The sequence below is a fragment of the Stegostoma tigrinum genome, chromosome 2 (assembly GCF_030684315.1).
Source record: "Stegostoma tigrinum isolate sSteTig4 chromosome 2, sSteTig4.hap1, whole genome shotgun sequence".
NCBI classification, from domain to species: Eukaryota; Metazoa; Chordata; class Chondrichthyes; order Orectolobiformes; family Stegostomatidae; genus Stegostoma; species Stegostoma tigrinum.
The window spans coordinates 160,566,991-160,588,291 of NC_081355.1; the positions used below are offsets into that span (position 1 = coordinate 160,566,991).

Consider the following 21,301-nt stretch of genomic DNA (forward strand, 5'->3'; position numbering starts at 1 on the left):
CCTCTGAGATGACTGAGTCACTCAATCCAGGGGCAATTAAGGAGGGGTGACAAAGATTGACCTTATCAATGACACCCACATCCCATTATAAAGCAAAAGAAAGTGCTTGTTGAAGCAGTGAACATAATGAAGGTCAGTAATAATTCAGAGCCTGTTATTTAACTGAGCTAATTCAGCACATGACAGTAAATAGTCACAAGCAGCTTTATTTCAATAGTTCTAATCATATTTCCAAAGCCTGGACAATAAAAAGTACAAGAGATCAGAGTTCAATTCACTGAGTGTTCCTGTTACAGAGGGAACTTCAACATTACAGACTAATTGACACAAATCAGATTATTACAAATCCATTAATCATAAATGAAACCATCATTGCCTTAAATAGTTATTACAATAATCAATACAAAGTAAGTAGGAACAGAAGGAGGCCATTCAGCCCTTCGAGCCTGGTCCACCATTCAATATGCTCATGGCTGATCATTCAACTGAGTCCTCTGTTCCCACTTTCTACCCACACTCTTTGATCCCTTCAGTTCTAAGATGAGTATCTAACTCCTTCTCGAAAACATTCAGTGTTTTGGTCCCATCCGCTTTCTGTGTTAGAGAATTCCACAGGCTCCCCACTCCATGGGTGAAGACATTTCATGTCATCCCAGTCCTAAATAGTACTCCCCATATCCTTAAACTTTGATCCCTTGTTGTGGACTGGCTGGTCAACCTTCCAGTGTTTATTCCATCCTGTTCTGTTAGAATATGACAGTTTTCAATGGGATCTTTCCCTGATTCTCCAAAGCATCAGTGAATATAGTCAAATAAACCAAAGAACTGCAGATGCCGGAAATTGGAAATGAAAGGAGAAATTGCTGGAGAAGCTCAGCAGGTCTGACAGATTCTGTGGAGAGAATTTTAACATTTCAAGTTCAATGACCATGTTCAGATCCGATGGTGCAAAGAAAAGGTGGTATGTTTGCAAAAGACAGGGGCTGGAGTAAAAGCGACAGAGGATAGATGCAGATGGAACACAGAGGTGAAAGAAAGACAGGCAACCAAAGGATGAATAGTGCTAAAGAAAGAGGCAAATCAAATAATGGGCACCAGAGGTGGGTGAAACTGTGTTGGCTGTGATTAAGGCATCCCATGTGATAACTCGGCCTGGGGTGTTGGGGGAATGGGTAAAAAACATGGAAGACGGTGTTCAGGACATTAACTTATTGACCTCGATATTGAGCCCTGAAGGCTGCAGGGTGCTCAAGTGGCAAGTGAGCCTGAGCCAAACCTCGCTGGAGCATTGCAGCAAACCCGACACAGAATAAAGGCCTAACCAATGCAGTTTCTCTTCAGATGTCAGTCTGGTAAACATTTATTGCAAGCCCCCCATAGGTAGAACATACTTCTTCAGATAAGGAGGCCCAAGCTGCGCACAGTTTGGTCTCCAGATGTGGTGTCGCCAAGGTCCTGTACTACTGCATGAATACAACAAGAGTAAACGGTGTATTCTATACAGGACACTGTCTGTCTGGTACATGCGTACAGACAGTGTGTTACCACTGAACTGTAATAGTGTGGAGTTGTGTCATTTGGCAGTAATGGGTGGATGGGATTTCTGATCTCTCCCTCCATTCTCAATACTCTCCTCACTAATAAACAGTTCGGGTCTGGTTTATGATGCATAGAGCGAGTCGGACAAAATCCCACATGTAAACCAGTAAATCACTGCCTGAAAATAACAGCCCAGGCAGGCAGTCAGTGTCACTGAGAGGAGAGGGTGGGGACCCTGTGGCAGTGTCACTGAGGGGAGAGGGTAGGGACCCTGTGGCAGTGTCACTGAGGGGAGAGAGTGGGGACCCTGTGGCAGTGTCACTGAGAGGAGGGGGTGGGGACCCTGTGGCAGTGTCACTGAGGGGAGAGGGTGGGGATCCTGTGGCAGTGTCACTGAGGGGAGGGTGTGGGGACCCTGTGGCAGTGTCACTGAGGGGAGAGGGTAGGGACCCTGTGGCAGTGTCACTGAGGGGAGAGAGTGGGGACCCTGTGGCAGTGTCACTGAGGGGAGGGGGTGGGGACCCTGTGACAGTGTCACTGAGAGGAAGGGGTGGGGATCCTGTGACAGTGTCACTGAGGGGAGGGGGTGGTATTATCACTGGACTGTTAATCCAGAAACCCTGATAATGTTCTGCGTCACAGGTTCAAATCCTGCCAGAGCAGACAGTGGAAATGCAATTCAATAAATATCTGGAATTAAGAATGTAATGATGACCGTGAATCCATTGCCGATTGTCAGGAAAAGCCCACCTGGGTCACTAATGTCCTTTGGGAAAGGAAACTGCCATCCTTACCTGGTCTGGCCTACATGTGACTCCAAACCCACAGCAATCTGGTTCACTCTTAACAGCCCTCTGGGCAATTAGGGATGGACAATAAATGTGACCTGGCCACTGACACCCTCATTCCATGAATGAATAAAGATCATGAACCTGAGTTAGACCTTTGCATAAATATGAACAGGATTTGTCTCATCTCTACACATGAAAGGGCAAGTGTAAGTGAAATGGAAGATTTCTTTTCCTATTAAGGTATGTCCTGAGATCCAAGCCTCCTAGTTTTCCCATCCTGTACTCTGTGGGAATTCCCAGATTCTCCTGGTGGTTTGGATGAGCATGTGCAGGAAGTACCTCTGCCCAGAACAATGTTTACCCTGGGTTTTGGAGACAGGAGCAGCTGGAGACACCATGGGGCGTTCACGAGGCTGAAAAACTGTGGATAATACATTTCAGAATGTGGTTACCCGCCCCAAACCCTGCACTGTAAGAAAATGCTGGCAGAGAGCAAATGGGTGACTACCAGACAGAAGAAAGGAATCAAGGTGTTTGTGAGGTAATTTCTCAGGTGTATGTCTGGGAAAATGGTGAATGATGGTTATCTGTGGAGCCCAGCCTGAGCCAATGTCATGGCACTGTGGGTGGTCAGCTGCTCAGGTTGGGGATGGTAAGAGGAGGAAGTGTGGAAGGACAATTGTGTTCGGGGATTCATCAGTGAGAGGATTTGACAAACATCTCGACAATCATAGACGTGACTCCTGGATGGTGTGCTGCCTTCTGGGTCCCAGGACCGTAGATACCATGGAATAGTGAAAGGCGTGTGGATGGGCAACAGAAGTTATGGACCATGTTGGGACCAGTGACAGAGGGAGAAGGAGAAATGAGGGAGTTAGGTCGGAAATTGAAAGGCAGAACTTCAAAGGTAGGAACCTCTGGATTTTCCTTGGTGCCGTGCAGTAGAGAGAATCAGAATGGCAGGATAGAGCAGATGAATGTGTTACTGGAGAGATGGTTCAGGAAACAGAGCTTTCGATTCTTCAGATGGTGGGCTCTTTATAAGTTGGATGTGTTACAGTTGAGCAGGAACATGACCAACCTCCTCGTAGGGAGGTTTATGATGCTGTTTGGGCAACTTTAAACCAGATCGCCAGGAGCATAGGATTTTGATGTTCAGATGAGAAGGTACAACGAGATAGGAGGTTAAAATGTGAATTGGTTAAAATAGAGAAACCATAGACTAGAGAAGAAAGAAGTGAGTTTGTTAAGCTAAATGGAATACATGCTAATGCAAAGTGCCTAAGGAGTACAGAGAGGCACCATGGAGTTTGTTATCATTGCTGTAACGGAGGCTTGGCCGAAAGACAAGATGGGCATGATTGGCAGCTCAACATTCCCGGTTATGGGGCATTCAGACAAGACAGAGACGGGGGATCGAAGACGAATGAGGTTTCGCAACATTGATCAAAGAATCATTTGTCACATTGAGGAGGGTCATCATCAAATGAAGCCGTCAGGAAGGGGCACCAGAACCAAAATGTTAACTCTGTTATTTCCTTCACAGATGCTGCCGGAACTGCTGATCTTCTCCAGAAATTTGTTTCATTCCTGAACAGTTCTTTTAGTTTTTCTCAAATGAAGCCATGTAGCTTTCTGCCAACAACACAAAGGGACAAACACGCTGTTGGGACTGCAATAGTCAGGGAGAGAGAAATGGTCAAACAAGTAGTCATTTCCGAGAAGAGGTTTAAGAATTCATCGGTTTCCAGTCGAATAGATGGCAATGAATGAAAAGAGTAATATTTCCAAAACTCAAAACCTTATCCCCTGAATGACGGCAGCATTAACTCAGGGGAGGAGGAACTGGGAAGCTCAGTTTATGTTGAATGAACACACAGAGTGACACCTGAGTAATTTTCCCAGAAATGACAATCTGCAGGAAAGGTACCACTATACCACAGACCCTTGAGGCGTCTCACTGTGTGTACAACATGCCCAGGGGGAAGGTTATTGTACACATGTTCTGCAACCCGTCTTGCATCAGACCAGCCATCTTTCCCCTCCATTAACTCCCTTATGTAACTTTTATCAATTGGTTTTGGATCAATTGCATAGGAGACAACAGCATTAACCCCATTGTGTCTGAAAAGGTGAAACCGATTGGTGCCATTGACACAGTGATTGTCGAAGCCACTGACAGGGTCATAGACCCGAACAGACCATTTAATCCAATCATATTTCTTCAATAAACCATCTAGAATGTAACTTACACATTCACAGTTATTTCTTTCACCCCTTCGATTTATCATTTGCTTAACATCTATTTCTGCCTGGTCAGGAAACTCATTGATGCACTGATCTATCATGGATTTCATTTTATTTTCTACTTTAGCCATTTTCTCATTCCACTCTCTCTTCAATGCCTCTACATCGCCCCCAGTCATAGCAGAGTGACCCACCAGGGCAATCAGGCCAATGCAGAAGAGCTCCTTGAGACGGGAGCAGAGACTTTCCATCTGACGCCGATTCTTCTGACCATATTCCATGGCAGTTTCCAGAATGGGTTTACCAAAGACGGCAGAATATCCCATCACAGCATCGAAGAGAGTGTGAAGGTTCTGGTCACCTTTTGTCGCATCAAAGTGTGTGAGGAACTCTTTTTTCTCATTCTCCCGGAATTCCGGCACTGCATTGAGGATGTCCATGTACTTCCTGAACTGGTTTTTCAGATTCTCTTCAATGGGGAAGTACTGCTCATTAACTGTGCTTTGTTCGATAGCCCGAAGCACTTCATGAATCTGATCTGAAATGATGTCCAGCTTGTTCCTGACAATCTTGAACTGCTCCTTCATGTATCTCAACTCCTCACTCTCCACATTACCCAAAGCAAGTTTAACAATTGCTGCTGCTACCCCAAATATAGCTCCGCATATTCCAGCAGCAGAGGCTAATTTTTCTAAACTTTCAAGAACTGTCATTGCATTCTTCACTGCAATTATTGCGGTTGCAACCTCCGTGCTGGCTTTTGCCAATTCTAGTGAATCCACTGCTGTTCCAGCCATACTGATGGTCCAAGCACTGTATTTAGATGGTCACTTCCTTCAGTTGTCCCTGAAAAGAAAAGGATAATAGTTCATCTGTTACTCCACAATGTATCAAAGAGAATGACGACCATAAGAACTAGGAGCAGGTGTAGGCCATTCAGCCCTACCTGCTCCACCACTTAGTACTGTTATATCTGATCTCATCGAGTCCTCGACTCCACTTTTTTGCCCATTTTCCATAATCCTTCAACCTATTACTAATTTAAAATCTGTCTATCTCCTCCTTAAATTTACTCAATGCATTCATTCTGGGGGAGTGAATTCCACAGATTCATGACCCATTGAGAGAAAGAATTTCTCCTCATCTCTGTTTAAAAGTGTTTTTTGCTTTATTCATTCTCAGGATGAGGGTGTCACTGGCCAGGCAGTATTTATTGTCCATCCCTAATTTCCCGGAGGCAGTTAGGAGTCAACCACATAGCTATCGGTCTGGAGTCACATGTAGGCCAGACCAGGTAAGGATGGCAGAGATAATGAGAACTGCAGATGCTGGAGAATCTGAGATAACAAAGTGTGGGGCTGGATGAACACAGCAGGCCCAGCTGCATCTTAGGAGCACAAAAGCTGACATTTCGGGCCTAGACCCTTCATCAGAAAAGGGGGATGGGGAGAGGATTCTGGAATAAATAGGGAGAGAGGGGGAGGCAGACTGAAGATGGATAGAGGAGAAGATAGGTGGAGAGGAGAGTATGGGTGGGGAGGTGGGGAGGAGACAGGTCAAGGGGGCGGGATGAGGTTAATAGGTAGGAAATGGAGGTGCGGCTTGAGGTGGGAGGAAGGGATGGGTGAGAGGAAGAACAGGTTAGGGAGGCAGAGACAGGCTGGGCTGGTTTTGTGATGCAGTGGGGGGAGGAGATGAACTGGGCTGGTTTTGGGATGCAGTGGGGGGAGGGGATGAACTGGGCTGGTTTTGGGATGCAGTAGGGGGAGGGGAGATTTTGAAGCTGGTGAAGTCCACATTGATACCACTCGGCTGCAGGGTTCCCAAGCGGAATATGAGTTGCTGTTCCTGCAATCTTCGGATGGCACCATTATGGCACTTCAGGAGTCCCATGATGGACATGTCGTCTGAGGAATGGGAGGGGCATTGGAAATGGTTTGCGATTGGCAGGTGCAGTTGTTTATTGCGAACCGAGCGGAGGTGTTCTACAAAGTGGTCCCCAAGCCTTCGCTTGGTTTCCCCAATGTAGAGGAAGCCACACCGGGTACAATGGATGCAGTATACCACATTGGCAGATGTGCAGGTGAACATCTGCTTAATATAGAAAGTCATCTTGGGGCCTGGTTTGGGGGTGATGGAGGAGGTGTGGAGGCAGGTGTAGCTCTTCCTGCGGTTGCAGGGGAAGGTGCTGGGTTTGGTGGGGTTGGAAGGGAGTGGTCTGTCCAGACGGCAGACAAGGGTGGGTTTGGAAAAATGTCTTGGGTGGTGAGGTCGGATTGTAGATGGCGGAAATGTCGGAGGATGATGCGTTGTATCCGGAGGTTGGTGGGGTGGTATGTGAGGACGATGGGGATTCTCCTTGGGCAGTCGCGGGTGTTCTCAACCACTGCAGGGGCGGGGGGATGGAGTTGTGGTCCGTTAAGAATGTGGACATCTGGGATGTACTGGAGTGGAATGCCTCATCCTAGGAGCAGATGTGGTGCAGGTAAAGAAATTGGGAATAGGGCATAGAATTTTTGCAGGAAGGTGGGTGGGAGGATATGTATTCCAGGTAGCTGTGGGAGTCGGTGGGCTTGAAATGAACATCAGTTTGTAGGTGGTAGCCTGAGATGGAGACAGAGAGGTCCAGGAAGATGAGGGATGTGTTGGAGATGGCCCAGGTGAACTTGAGGTTGGGGCGGAAGGTGTTGTTGAAGTGGATGAACTGTTCGAGCTCCTCTTGGGAGCATGAGGCAGTGCCGACACAGTCAACAATGTAATGGAGGAAGAGGTGGGGGTTGGGGCCAGTGTAGTTGCAGAAGAGGGACTGTTCCACGTAACCTACAAAGAGGCAGGCATAGCTGGGGCCAATGAGGGTACCCATGGCCACCCCCTTTGTCTGTAGGAAGTGGGAGGAATCGAAAGAGAAGTTGTTGAGGGTGAGGACCGGATCGACTTAGTGGATGAGGGTGTCGGTAGAGTTGGACTGGTCGGGCCTGCGGGACAGGAAGAAGATGCGGGCCTTTCGGCCGTCTGCATGAGGAATACAGGTGTATAGGCACTGAACGTCCATGGTGAAAATGAGGTGTTGGGGACTGGGGAATTGGAAGTTCTGGAGGAGGTGGAGGGCGTGGGTGGTGCCACGGACGTAGGTGGGGAGTTCCTGGACTAAGGGGGAGAAAATGGAGTCCAGATAGGTGGAGATGAGTTCAGTGGGGCAGGAGCAGGCGGAGACAATAGGTCGGCCAGGCCGGCAGGTTTGTGGATTTTGGGAAGGAGATAGAAGTGGGTGGGGCGGGTTTGAGGAACAATGAGCTTGGAGGCTGTGGGTGGGAGGTCTCCTGAGGTGATGAGGTTGTGGATGGTGTTGGAGATGATGGTTTGGTGCTTGGGGTTGGGGTCATGATCGAGGGGGCGGTAGGAGGTGGTGTCGGAGAGTTGGCATTTGTCCTCGGCGATGTAGAGGTCAGTGCGCCATACTACCACTGCGCCACCCTTGTCTGCGGGTTTGATGGTGAGGTTGGGGTTGGAGCGGAGGTAGCGGAGGGCTGCCCGTTCTGCGGGGGAGAGGTTGGAGTGGGTGAGAGGGGTGGAGAGGTTGAGGCGGTTAATGTCTCGACGGCAGTTAGAGATGAAGAGGTCGAGGGAGGGTAGGAGGCCTGGGGGTGGTGTCCAGGAGGAGGACTTGTGTTGGAGGAGGGTGAAGCGGTCTGTGGAGGGAGGGTTCGGCTCCCCGTTAAATAAGTAGGCATGGAGGCGAAGGCAGCGGTAAAACTGCTCGATGCCCAAATGTGACTGGCATTCGTTGATGTGTGGTTGTAGGGGGACAAAGGTGAGCCCCTTGCTAAGGACTGACCGTTCGTCCTCAGTCAGTGGGAGGTCTGGGCGGAAGGTGAAGATGCGGCAGGGCTCAGTGTGGCTGTCTCCTCTGGGGTTGCTGGCTGTGGAGACTGTGGGCAGAGCGATGATGGCGCTGGCGGTAGGCGAGGTTGCATCGACGGTGGGCAGAGTGCTGTCGATGGTGGGTGGAGTTCTGTCGACGGTGGGCGGAGACCCGTCAGCGGTGGGCGGAGTGCTGTCAATGGTGAGTGGAGTACTGTCAAGTGGGCGGAGTTCTGTGGACGGTGGGCGGAGTGCCGTCGACGGTGGGCAGAGTGCTGTTGATGGTGGGTGGAGTTCTGTCGAGTGGGCGGAGTTCAGTCGACAGTGGGTGGAGTGCTATCGATGGTGGGCGGAGTTCCGTCGAGTGGGTGGAGTTCAGTCGACGGTGGGAGGAGTGCCGTCAATGGTGGGTGGAGTTCTGTCAATGGTGGGTGGAGCTCTGTCAAGTGGGCGGAGTTCAGTCGATGGTGGGTGGAGTGCTGTCGACAGTGGGCGGAGTTCAGTCGATGGTGGGTGGAGTGCCGTCAATGGTGGGCGGAGTTCTGTCGACAGTGGGCGGAGTGCCGTCAACGGCGGGCAGAGTGCTGTCGATGGTGGGCGGAGTTCCGTCGAGTGGGTGGAGTTCAGTCGACGGTGGGTGGAGTGCTGCCGATGGTGGGCGGAGTTCCGTCGAGTGGGCGGAGTTCAGTCGACGGTGGGTGGAGTGCTGCCGATGGTGGGCGGAGTTCCGTCGAGTGGGCGGAGTTCAGTCGACGGTGGGTGGAGTGCTGCCGATGGTGGGCGGAGTTCCGTCGAGTGGGCGGAGTTCAGTCGACGGTGGGTGGAGTGCTGCCGATGGTGGGCGGAGTTCCATCAACGGCGGGCGGAGCAGCATCAGCAGATGCAGGGCGGAGATGCATCAGTGTCGGTGGTGGGCGATGCAGCGTTGGCATCGGTGGCGGTGGGCAGAGCAGGGTGGGCGGCAGCAGCAGCGGTGACGGTGGTGGTGTAAGTAGTAGAGGTGGAGGCGGTGTCCACAGCAGCGGTCGTCTGCGTGATCCCGCAAGTGGTGTACCCCGCGGTGGTGGATGTGACGTCATCGGAGGGTTCACTGGCCGTGGCCTCATGGCCAATGGCAGTGGGTACATTGTGGGGGAGGTGCAGGGACAGGCTAGCGACTAGGGAGGTGGAGGAATCCTGTTCAAGGTGGCAGGAACCCGTGAGTTTGTTGTACTTAACGGTTGTTGGTGCCCAGTAAAGCTGAGTGGAACTGAGTGTTCAGTCTGTGGATCCTGCGGAGGATGAAAAACAGCAGAGGTCCTTTGCAGGTCTGGGAGAGGGAGGCTCTGAGCTGGAGCAGGCTGGATTGCAGTGCCTGGAGGTGCCGGTGCATGGCTGCGGGTGTCTGTTTCTGCCTTTCAGAGAGACCACTCTCTCCGTGACTCCCTTCTCCGTTCCACGCTCCCCTCCAAACCCACCACACCTGGCACTTTCCCCTGAAACCACAGGAAATGCTACACCTGCTCCTACACCTCCTCCCTCACCACCATCCCAGATGACTTTCTACAACAAGCAGATGTTCACCTGCGCATCTGCCAATGTGTTATACTGCATCCACTGTACACGGTGTGGCTTCCTCTACATTGGGGAAACCAAGTGGAGGCTTGGAGGCCGCTTTGCAGAACACCTCCGCTCGCTTTGCAGTCAACAACTGCCGCTCCCAGTCGTGAACCATTTTAACTCCCCCTCCCATTCCTTAGACGACATGTCCATCATTGGCCTCCTGCAGTGCCATAAATGATGCCACCTGAAGGTTGCAGGAACAGCAACTCATATTCCGCTTGGGAACCCTGCAGCCCAACGGTATCAATTTCACAAGCTTCAAAATCTCTCCTCCCCCTACCGCATCCCAAAACCAGTCCAGTTCTTCCCCTCCCCCCACCGCATCCCAAGACCAGCCCAGCTCGTCCCAGCTTGCCTAACCTGTTCTTCCTCTCACCTATCCCCTCCTCCCACCCCAAGCCGCACCTCCATCTCCTACCTACTAACCTTATCCTGCCCCCTTGACCTGTCCGTCCTCCCCGGACTGACCTCTCCCCTCCCTCCCTCCCCACCCATACACTCCTCCCCACCTATCTTCTCCTCTATCCGTCTTCGGTCCACCTCCGCTTGTCTCCCTATTTATTTCAGAATCCTCTCCCTAATTCCCCTTTTCTGATGAAGGGTCTAGGCGAGAAACATCAGCTTTTGTGCTCCGAAGGTGCTGCTTGGCCTGCAGTGTTCATCCAGCTTCACTCTTTGTTATCCAGGTAAGGATAGCAGTTCCCTTCCCGAAAGGACACTTGTGAACCAGATGGGTTTTTCTGACAATTGACCATGGGTTCATAGTCATCATTAGATTCTTAATTCCAGATATTTTATTGAATTCAAATTCCACCATCTGCCCGGCACGATTCGAACCCAGGTCCCCCGAACATTAGTGATAATGGGAACTGCAGATGCTGGAGAATCCAACATAATTTTCAGTGGTGAGTGGGGTTCCACAGGGCTCTGTCCTTGGGCCTCTACTGTTTGTAATTTTTATTAATGACTTGGACGAGTGAATTGAAGGATGGGTCAGCAAGTTTGCAGACGACACAAAGGTCGGAGGTGTCGTTGACAGTGTAGAGGGCTGTTGTAGGCTGCAGCGGGACATTGACAGGATGCAGAGATGGGCTGAGAGGTGGCAGATGGAGTTCAACCTGGATAAATGCGAGGTGATGCATTTTGGAAGGTCGAATTTGAAAGCTGAGTACAGGATTAAGGATAGGATTCTTGGCAGCGTGGAGGAACAGAGGGATCTTGGTGTGCAGATACATAGATCCCTTAAAATGGCCACCCAAGTGGACAGGGTTGTTAAGAAAGCATATGGTGTTTTGGCTTTCATTAACAGGGGGATTGAGTTTAAGAGTCGTGAGATCTTGTTGCAGCTCTATAAAACTTTGGTTAGACCGCACTTGGAATACTGCGTCCAGTTCTGGGCGCCCTATTATAGGAAAGATGTGGATGCTTTGGAGAGGGTTCAGAGGAGGTTTACCAGGATGCTGCCTGGACTGGAGGGCTTATCTTATGAAGAGAGGTTGACTGAGCTCGGTCTCTTTTCATTGGAGAAAAGGAGGAGGAGAGGGGACCTAATTGAGGTATACAAGATAATGAGAGGCATAGATAGAGTCGATAGCCAGAGACTATTTCCCAGGGCAGAAATGGCTAGCACGAGGGGTCATAGTTTTAAGCTGGTTGGTGGAAAGTATAGAGGGGATGTCAGAGGCAGGTTCTTTACGCAGAGAGTTGTGAGAGCATGGAATGCGTTGCCAGCAGCAGTTGTGGAAGCAAGGTCATTGGGGTCATTTAAGAGACTGCTGGACATGCATATGGTCACAGAAATTTGAGGGTGCATCCATGAGGATCAATGGTCGGCACAACATTGTGGGCTGAAGGGCCTGTTCTGTGCTGTACTGTTCTATGTTCTATGTTCTAATAAAATGTGAGGCTGGATGAACACAGCAGGCCAAGCTCCATCTCAGGAGCACAAAAGCTGACGTTTCGGGCCTAGACCTTTCATCAAAGAGGGAGATGGGGTGAGGGTTCTGGAATAAATAGGGAGAGAGGGGGAGGTGGACCGAAGATGGAGAGAAAAGAAGATAGGTGGAGAGGAGAGTATAGGTGGGGAGGTGGGGAGGGGATAGGTCAGTCCAGGGAAGACGGACAGGACAAGGAGGTGGGACGAGGTTAGTAGGTAGATGGGGGTGCGGCTTGAGGTGGGAGGAAGGGATGGGTGAGAGGAAGAACAGGTTAGGGAGGCAGAGACAGGCTGGACTGGTTTTGGGATGCAGTGGGTGGAGGGTGCCCACCATGCCACTTTTTTTTCCAAACAAAACAGATTCTTACTGTAAGGGACTGACACTTGTCTTCACCAGTCTTTTCCTCTTCACATATTTAAGGAAACTTTTGCAATCATTTTTTATGTTTTCTGTGATCTTACTTTCATATTCTATTAACCTTTCCATATTAAACCCTTTGTCCTCCTCTGCTGGATTTAAAATTTCTCCCTGTCCTCAGGTTCACTGCTTTTTCTGGTTAGTTTATATGTCTCCTCTTTGGCGATAACCCGGTTTCTGATCTCCCTTGATATTCATGGTTGAGCCACCTTTCCTGTTTTACTCTCACACTAGACAGGGTTATACAATTAAAGATAACAAAGTGTGAAGCTGGATGAACACAGCAGGCCAAGCAGCATCTCAGGAGCACAAAAGCTGACGTTTCGGGCCTAGACACTTCTGATGAAGGGCCTAGGCCTGAAACGTCAGCTTTTGTGCTCCCGAAATGCTGCTTGGCCTGCTGTATTCATCCAGCTTCACACTTTGTTATCTTGGATTCTCCAGCATCTGCAGTTCCCATTATCATAGGGTTATACAATTGTTGAAGTTCACCTGTGTGTTCTTTAAATGTCTGCCATTGCCGAGCCACGGTCAACTCAGCCAGACCTGCTGAGCTTTTCCAGCAACTTTGTTTTAATATAATATATAAAGTTTAGTAGTAACTGAGGTTGATCATGTAAAGATTCTATTTCAGGACAATAGACTTCTGTCTCTCGCACTGACTGCAGAACAGAGAGACAGAGCACAGTCTTTTTATACCGTTTTGGATAAAGGCAAATATGGATGGAACGACAAGTCCGGGTACAAAGTCCACTTCTCATTTTTCTTTAACCTACTTGTGTCGGTGTGTGACATTATTGTTTTTGTGATATCTGTGCTGTATATCCACAAAATAAATCCAATCTGAGTCATGTACATTCTAACATAGTGTTGTTATATTAATCATTCTCCCAGTTTCTCAAAACATATCAAGTCTTCTGATAAATATCAATCAATTGAATAATTTGCTTTGAAGAACAATTAAACTAAGTTTGTTAACAACCATCTCCAAATTCTCTTCACACAACATCAGCTAATAATCCGAAGAACAATATGACAGAGCGCAGAAACTCCTGATCTGTGGACATTTCCCAGGGTAGACACCATTTCCTATCACCCAGGGTCATGTTTGTTTAAATCCCTTTCAATCAGATGCTTTCAGTTGTAGAATTTTACTCACTTTTGCTTCATTTCAGCTCAGCACATCAATATATTCCTTTCTCAATCATGTGTTTATTCAGCTTCCCTTAAGTATATTTATGAAACTAGGACTAGAGGGCATCGCCTCAAAATAAAGGGAAGCAGATGTAGGACTGAGTTCAGGAGGAACTTCTTCTCCTAAAGGGTTGTGAATCTGTGGAATTCCCTGCCCAGTGAAGCGGTTGAAGCTACCTCACTGAATGTGTTTAAGACAAGGCTAGATAAATTTTTGAACAGGAAAGAAATTAAGGATTATGGTGTGCGGGCGGATAAGTGGAGCTGAGCCTCAAAAAGATCAGCCATGATCTTATTAAATGGCAGGGCAGGCTCGAGTGGGCCGATGGCCCAATCCTGCTCCTAGTTCTTCTGTTGTTATGTTATGTAATCCACTTCAACCAGTCCCTTATATGGCGAATGCCACCATCTCTCTACTGGATGTAGAAGTTTCTCCTGAATTTGCGATTGCAATTGCTAGTTTCTACTGTTGTATAAGGCAACTGAAAGGCTTACTATCAAGCCACCTAGAAATAAAGGATTGTTCATGGAGACAGCTAATCAGTGCCATAGCGATTCTCCAAGGATTGCAGAGCGTTACCAGTGTGCTTGAGTAGTCAATAAATTTTCAAAATCAAGGGACATGGGGTCAGGAAACCTGCTTCAGGTACTGCAAGGTAATGACAAAGCTATAAGTGTATTGTTTAAACTGGAAGAGAGAAGTAATAAACAGGTGAGTAAAGCATCAGTGCTGAGGGACAGGTTACAGTGTCTGGCCAAGTAAGGGCTCTCGATGCAAATACACATTGTAAGGAATAAACTAAATGAGCTGTAGCCACAGGTTCAAATTGGAGATCATGGGATTGTAGCCAGTACTGAGACACAGCTGCAGGATGGTCAGGATTGGGAACTCAATTTACCAGGTTGTAAGGTTCACAGGATGGACATAAAAGGACAGAGGATGTGCAGAAGCCTTACTGATTAGAAACAGAATTACTTCAATGGTGCTGGAGGAGAAAATAAGGGCAAAGCATTCAGTGGGACGACATGGATCGAAAACTGTAATATGTGTTGTGTACAGCCCTCTTGGTAACAGTTCTGAAGCACTCGATTGTATAAATGTGAAATTAGGCAAGTGTGTAGCAAAGCCAGAAGTGGCATTCATGGAGGATTTTAATTTTAACATGGATTGGGACAGTCAGACAAGCATCTGTCCCAAAGGTTGTGAATTTCTGGAGTGTATTCAGGATAGTTCTCTACAGCAATATGTCCTGGATGCAACAAGGGGGCAAGCATATATTGAATTTAGTAAATATTAATGAGCCAGATTTAATGACTAACCAAATCGTGAGTGAACATTTATCAAGTGGGGATGGGCAGTGAGCCCGGAGTGGGAATATCAGTGGGGCCGGAGCAGAGTGGGGACAGGCAGTGGGGCCGGAGCGGAGTGGGGACGGTCAGTGGGCCCGGAGTGCAGTGGGGATGGCCAGTGTGCCCGGAGCGGAATGGGGACGGTCAGTGGGCCCGGAGCGGAATGTGGACGGTCAGTGGGCCCGGAGCGGAGTGGGGATGGTCTGTGGTCCCAGAGCAGAATGGGGTTGGTCATTGGGCCTGGAGCAGAATGGGGACGAGGACCAACTGACCATTCAAAGTCATTTTTTATTTTCAGAGTTGAAGAACTTTATTTTGAGTTCAAAAGGAGTAGAAACATGGGCAGCTGTTGACACCCCTCCAGCTATGCGATCAAAATGATTTTGAGGTGTTTTGAAGAATGCCTGGAACAAGGAGCCAGAGATTAGGTCAGGGACCCAGAGTAAAAGAACTCAGATTTGAATTCAGACGTAATTTCGATCTTTTGGTTGGATATGCAATATTTTTAGTATTCTTCTATGTTCTTGAAGCTGTTTGATTTTCAGGGTAATGGCGTAAAGAAATTTTTGCTGAACTTTTTGAATAGAATTTCCTGCTCAGTATTAGAAAATCAGCCTGTTTCTTTCAAACAGTTAGCAAATTGAATTCAATCAGTGCTAACATTTCCTGTCAATAACCAGTCATAATGAAAGCATTAATAAGAATGTAAGAACTAGCAGCCCCTCGAGCCTGCCTCACCATTTAATAAGATCGCGGCTGATCTATTTGCGACTCAGCTCCATTTACCCGCCCATTCACCATAACCCTTAATTCCTTGACTGTTCAAAAATTTATCTAGCCTTGTCTTAAACACATTCAGGGAGGTAGCTTCAACCACTTCACTGGGCAGGGAGTTCCACAGATTCACAACCCTTTGGGTAAAGAAGTTTCTCCTGACCTCAGTCCTACATCTGCTTCCCTTTATTTTGAGGCTATGCCCCCTAGTCCTAGTTTCACCTGCTAGCGGAAACAACCTCCCTGCCTCCACCTTATCTATTCCCTACATAATCTGCTATGTTTCTGTAAGATCTCCCCTCATTCTTCTGATATAGGACATTATCTGTTTAATGATTTGACAACTTGTGTAGGTACTGTTTTGGTGTGTATCTGATTTACTTGTATATTTACTTATAATGAGTCTACCATGAGGGATAGTAGGAACTGCAGATGCTGGAGGATCTGAGATAACAAGGTGTAGAGCTGGATGAACACAGGCCAAGCAGCGTCAGAGCAGCAGGAAGGCTGACATTTCAGGCCTAGACCCTCCTTCAGAAAAAAATTTAGTTTACCATGAGACATGGTTTTATACAATTGTGTTTCTATCAACAATAATAATCTGAACTTTTTATCTCTTATTTTTCCAATTTGTAACTATTATTTTGAAATTGTGAAACTCTGTAGTGCTAGACTTTTATTTCTTTATTTTCTAATGGTTTTTCCTGAAGAATATAGAGTCTGTTCCTCAGTATCTTTGCACTTAAGTTGTCACCATAATTGTCAACATGTAAATGTTTCACTGCGCTCATGAGAGTACATGTGAAAATAAAGCTAATTCAACTCCATTCAAACCATAAAAACCAAAAGAATTGCGAATGCTGTAAATTAGGAACAAAAACAAAGTTGCTGGAAAAGCTCAACAGATCAGGCAGCATCTGTGAAGGAGAAAACAGAGTTAACGTTTCGGGTCCAGTGACCCTTCCTTAGTTCTGAGATAAAAAGTTCAGATTATTGCTGATAGAAACACAATTGTATAAACGCCATTTTCCCTCTTTTTCCTGAGTAACCTTACAGTTCTCAAATGACCATGTCCTTACAGTGTGTTAAAATCTGCTTTGGAAGCACTAGATAGTAAAGAGGTTTATACTACCGTGGTTACAGCTGAGCTGAAATCAATGCTGTTGTTCTCGCTCCAAAGGTTCCTGCTTCTTTTACTGATGTTGCCTCTGAAGTGTCAGTTCCACTGGATCGAGTTGCTGTTTTAAAAACAAGTCTGTGAGTCATCCCCAAGTATTTTGGCTTTACTTCATTTCCTGTGTCACATGGTAACCGGCATGATAATTCCGCCTGGGTACTGCTGTTTGATTCAGGAATGCAATTCACTTTCTCCAATGCAGATGAGTTTCTGTCCAGGAAAAGGAGTTGCATAAGGCAGTTTTGGACTTTGTAATTTTCCTATTGATTGAACCAATCCCAGGAACAGGGCTGACTCGAAACAGTACGTCTGAAACTCCGAGATAGTGAGAACTGCAAGTGCTGGAGTCAGAGATAGTACCGTTTGGGGCTGGAGGAGAACAGCAGGTCAGACAGCATCAGAAAAGCAGGAAAGTCAGCGTTTTTGGGTCAGGACCCTTCTTCAGAAATGGGGGAGGAGTGGGGCTGGGGAAGGTAGTTGGGATGGTGATAGTTGAGTGTGGGTAGGGAGTGGTGGGGATCCATTTCTCCTTCAACTCCTCCCACTTCCTACAGACGAAGGGGGTAGACATGGGTACCCTCATTGGCCCAAGCTGTGCCTGCCTCTCTGTAGGATATGTGGAACAGTTCCTCTTCTGCTGTTACACTGGCACTATTCCCCACCTCTTCCTCTGCAACATCAATAACTGTACTGGTGCTGCCTCATGCTCCCATAAGGAGCTTGAAGAGTTCAACTTCGCAAACACCTTTCGCCCCAACCTCAAGTTCACCTGGACCATCTCTGATACCTCGCTCTTCTTCCGGGACCTTTCCACCTCCGTCTCGGGTGACTGCCTTGAAACTGACATCTATTTCAAGCCGACTGACTCCCACAACTTCCTAGACTACACCACCTCTCACCCACCTTCCTGCAAGAATGTGATCTCTACTCCCAATTCCTCCGCCTCTGCCAGATCTGCTCCAAAGTTATGGTGTTCTACTCCTGAACATCCCACATGTCCTCTTAGTTCAAGGACCACAACTACACCCCCTTCAGTGATCGAAAATGCTCTCAATCACATCTCTTGCTTTTCCAACATCTCTCCCCTCACATTCCCTCTCCCCAACAAAAACAAGGACAGAATCACCCTTTCCCCCACATATCATCCCACTAACCTCCGGATTCAACACATCATTTTCCGCCACTTTCGCCGCCTGCAATCTGACCCCACAACCAAAGATATATTTCCCTCCCCAACCATCTCCCTTTTGTAGGGCCTGCTCTCTCCATGACTCCCTCGTCTGCTCCACAATCCCCAATAGCATCACCACCCCTGACACCTTTCCCTGCAGCTGCAGGAAGTGCTACGCCTGCCCCAAACCTCCCCCCACCCCCCACCTCCAGTCAAGGCACCAAACAAACCTTCCACATTAGACAGGGGTTCACCTGCACATCCATCAATGTGGTCTACTGTATCTGCTGCTCCAGATGTGGCCTCCTCTGCATTATAGTCAATCAAGGTATGTCGCTTGCGTATCTCTCTGGCCTGATACACTCTCACAGTGAATTCTGCAAGCTCAAAGTTTTTCAGAAGATAAATACCAAGCAGGACGGAATCTTGATGCTTCACCAGAGGCGTGCTGGCCATCTTACTGAGCAGGGTTACGAAGCATTTGTAATCAAACACACCGGCTCAGCAAGCAAAGGTGCAATCTCAGTTCTGCAACCTTCCTGGCTTACTGTCTTGTATCCCTTCCCAAATACCACTGAGTTGGCCAACTTTGCTTTTAGTGTCCCAAAAGGGTTGTTATTTATTTAAAAAGGATATTCCATCACCTACTCTTGCAACCATGCAAACATTGGTGTTTACGGGTCTAAAAAGGTTCCTGAACTTCATTTGCCCCAACAACAGATTATGTCATAATTTTTCTCCCAGTTGGAGCACCCCTATTGAATAGAGGATGCTGCAGGTGATTTTCAATGTTCTCGCAAACTGGATCAGAAGTTGACGTTGTATCCATTATGTATACTGTCAGGATTCTCGCACTGTCTGGATCCTAGCACTGTCTCGCAATTTTAGATTTATGCTTTATGTCAATAAAATCAATGAGGTGCTCCGTGCTTAAGTTTTGGATGGAACTCACTGATTGTGGGTTCTTAAATTTAACGGCTCTGAGTGACCAAAGTTTGACATTGGCATTAAAGGAGGAACAAATTGGGGAACATGTTAGAACTGAGTAATCTAGCAGCCAACTAGAATCAGCACTCAGGTTTTGTTTTAAGTAACTCAAGGGACATGGGCGTTGCTGCTCAAGTCTGTGTCCATTTCAGGCAGGAATTTCATTTCGAGGCTTTCTGAAAAATTGAATTGATCACTCTATGATTGACCATTTAATTTAGAAATGACATTTTGGGCTGGCACAGTGGCTCAGTGGTCAGCACTGTTACCTCACAGCGCCGGGAACCCAGGTTCAATTCTGTCCTCGGGTGACTGTCTGTGTGGAGTTCACACGTTCTCCCTGTGTCTGCATGGGTTTCCTCTGGGTGCTCTGGTTTCCTCCCACAGTCCGCAGATGTGTAGGCTAGGTGGACTCTTCAGAGAGTTGGTGTGGATGAAATGGGCTGAATGGTCTCCTTCCATGCTGTAGGGATGCTATGATCCAATTTTAGAAGAACCCATAATGATGAGTTAATGTCAATGTCAAGTATCAAGATCCAGATCTAAGATAAAAGTGGTCACACCATCTGACCAGAGTTAAAGATGTTGAAGACTATGTTATTACCTCAAGCAGTATTCTTCTCTCAACTGATGACACCCAAAACGGAATCTGGTTTAACCAGGGTTTTGTAGACCTGCAGCATACCCTTGTGGCTTTTAAACTCAATTCCCTGCCAAGGAAAGCCAACACACCATATGCCTTCTTTATAACCCTATCAACTTGGGCAGCAACTTTGAGGGATCTATGGACGTGGACCCCAAGATCCCTCTGTTCTGGCAGCGAGCGTAGGTGTTCTGCAAAGCGGTCCCTAAGCCTCCACTTGGTTTCCCCAATGTAGAGAAAGCCACACTGTGTGCTGCAGATGCAGTATACTACATTGACAGATGTGCAGGTGAACATCTGCTTGATGTGGAAAGACATCTTGGGGCCTGGGATGGGGGTGAGGGATGAGGTATAGGAGCAGGTGTAGCACTTCCTGCAGTTGCAGGGGAAGGTGCCAGGTGTGGTGGGATTGGAGGGCAGTGTGGAGCGAACAAGGGAGTCACGGAGAGAGTGGTCTCTCCGGAAAGCAGACAAGGGTGGGGAGGGAAAAATGTCTTTCGTGGTGGGGTCGGATTGTAGATGGCAGAAGTGTCGGAGGATGATGCAGTGTATGCGGAGGTTGGTGTGGTGGTGTGTGAGGACGAGGTGGATTCTCTTTGGGCAGTTATTGTGAGTGAAGAGTGTGAGGGATGTGTTGCAGGAAATGTGGGAGACACGGTCAAGGGCGTTCACGACCACTGTGGGGGGGATGGGGGGGTGGAAGTTGCGGTCCTTGAAGAACGGGATCATCTGGGATGGGCGGGAGTGGAATGCCTCATCCTGGGAGCAGATGCGGCGGAGGTGAAGGAATTGGTAATAGGGGATGGAATTTTTGCAGGAAGGCGGGTGGGAGGGAGGAGGTGTATTCCACTAAGCTCTGGGAGTCGGTGGGCTTGAAATGGACATCAGTTTCTCGCTGGTTGCCTGAGATGGAGACAGAAAGGCCCAGGAAGGTGTAGGACGTGTTGTGGATGGTCCAGGTGAACTGAAGGTTGAGGTGGAAGGTGTTGGTGAAGTGGATGAACTGTTCGAGCTCCTCGGGGGAGCAAGAGGCTGTGCCGATACAGTCATCAATGTAACGGAGGAAGAGGTGGGGTTTGGGGCCTGTGTAGGTGCGGAAGAGGGACTGTTCCACGTAACCTACAAAAAGGCAGGCATAGCTTGGGACCATGCGGGTGCCCATGGCCACCCCCTTAGTCTGTAGGAAGTGGGAGGAATTGAAAGAGAAGTTGTTGAGGGCGAGGACGAGTTTGGCTAGGAGGATGAGGGTGTCGGTGGAGGGGGACTGGTCGGGTTGGCGGGACAGGAAGAAGTGGAGGGCCCTTAAGCCATCTGCATGGGGAATGCAGGTGTATAGGGACTGGACGTCCATGGTGGAAATGAGGTGTTGGGGGCCACGGAATTGGAAGTCCTGGAGGAGGTGGAGGGCGTGTGTGGTGTCACGGACGTAGGCAGGGAGTTCCTGGACCAAAGGGAAGAAAATGGAGTCCAGATAGGTGGAGATGAGTTCGGTGGGGCAGGAGCAGGCTGAGACAATGGGTCGACCAGGGCAGGCAGGTTTGTGGATTTTGGGAAGGAGATAGAAACGGGCCGTGCGGGGTTGGGGAACAGTGAGGTTGGAGGCTGTGGGTG

At 48.3% G+C, this 21,301-nt stretch overlaps 1 protein-coding gene and 1 long non-coding RNA gene across 2 annotated transcripts in view; one reads left to right on the top strand and one right to left on the bottom strand.

The window, feature by feature from the left end:
- Positions 1-186: 186 nt before the first annotated feature.
- Positions 187-21,301, bottom strand: part of LOC125463081 (protein rapunzel-like) — a 29,889-nt gene continuing 8,774 nt past the window's right edge. Inside the window, exons 2-3 of the mRNA XM_059640928.1 lie at positions 16,845-16,950; positions 187-5,423 (exon numbers count right to left, since the gene is read on the bottom strand). Of these exons, the coding sequence (XP_059496911.1) occupies positions 4,190-5,374 (1,185 nt within the window). The 5' untranslated portion in view covers positions 5,375-5,423; positions 16,845-16,950 and the 3' untranslated portion in view covers positions 187-4,189. The remainder of the gene's footprint in view (positions 5,424-16,844; positions 16,951-21,301) is intronic.
- On the top strand, positions 10,644-13,257 carry LOC132206612 (uncharacterized). Its single transcript, XR_009443041.1, has 2 exons — positions 10,644-10,726; positions 13,029-13,257. It is a non-coding gene; the product is annotated as an uncharacterized LOC132206612 (long non-coding RNA).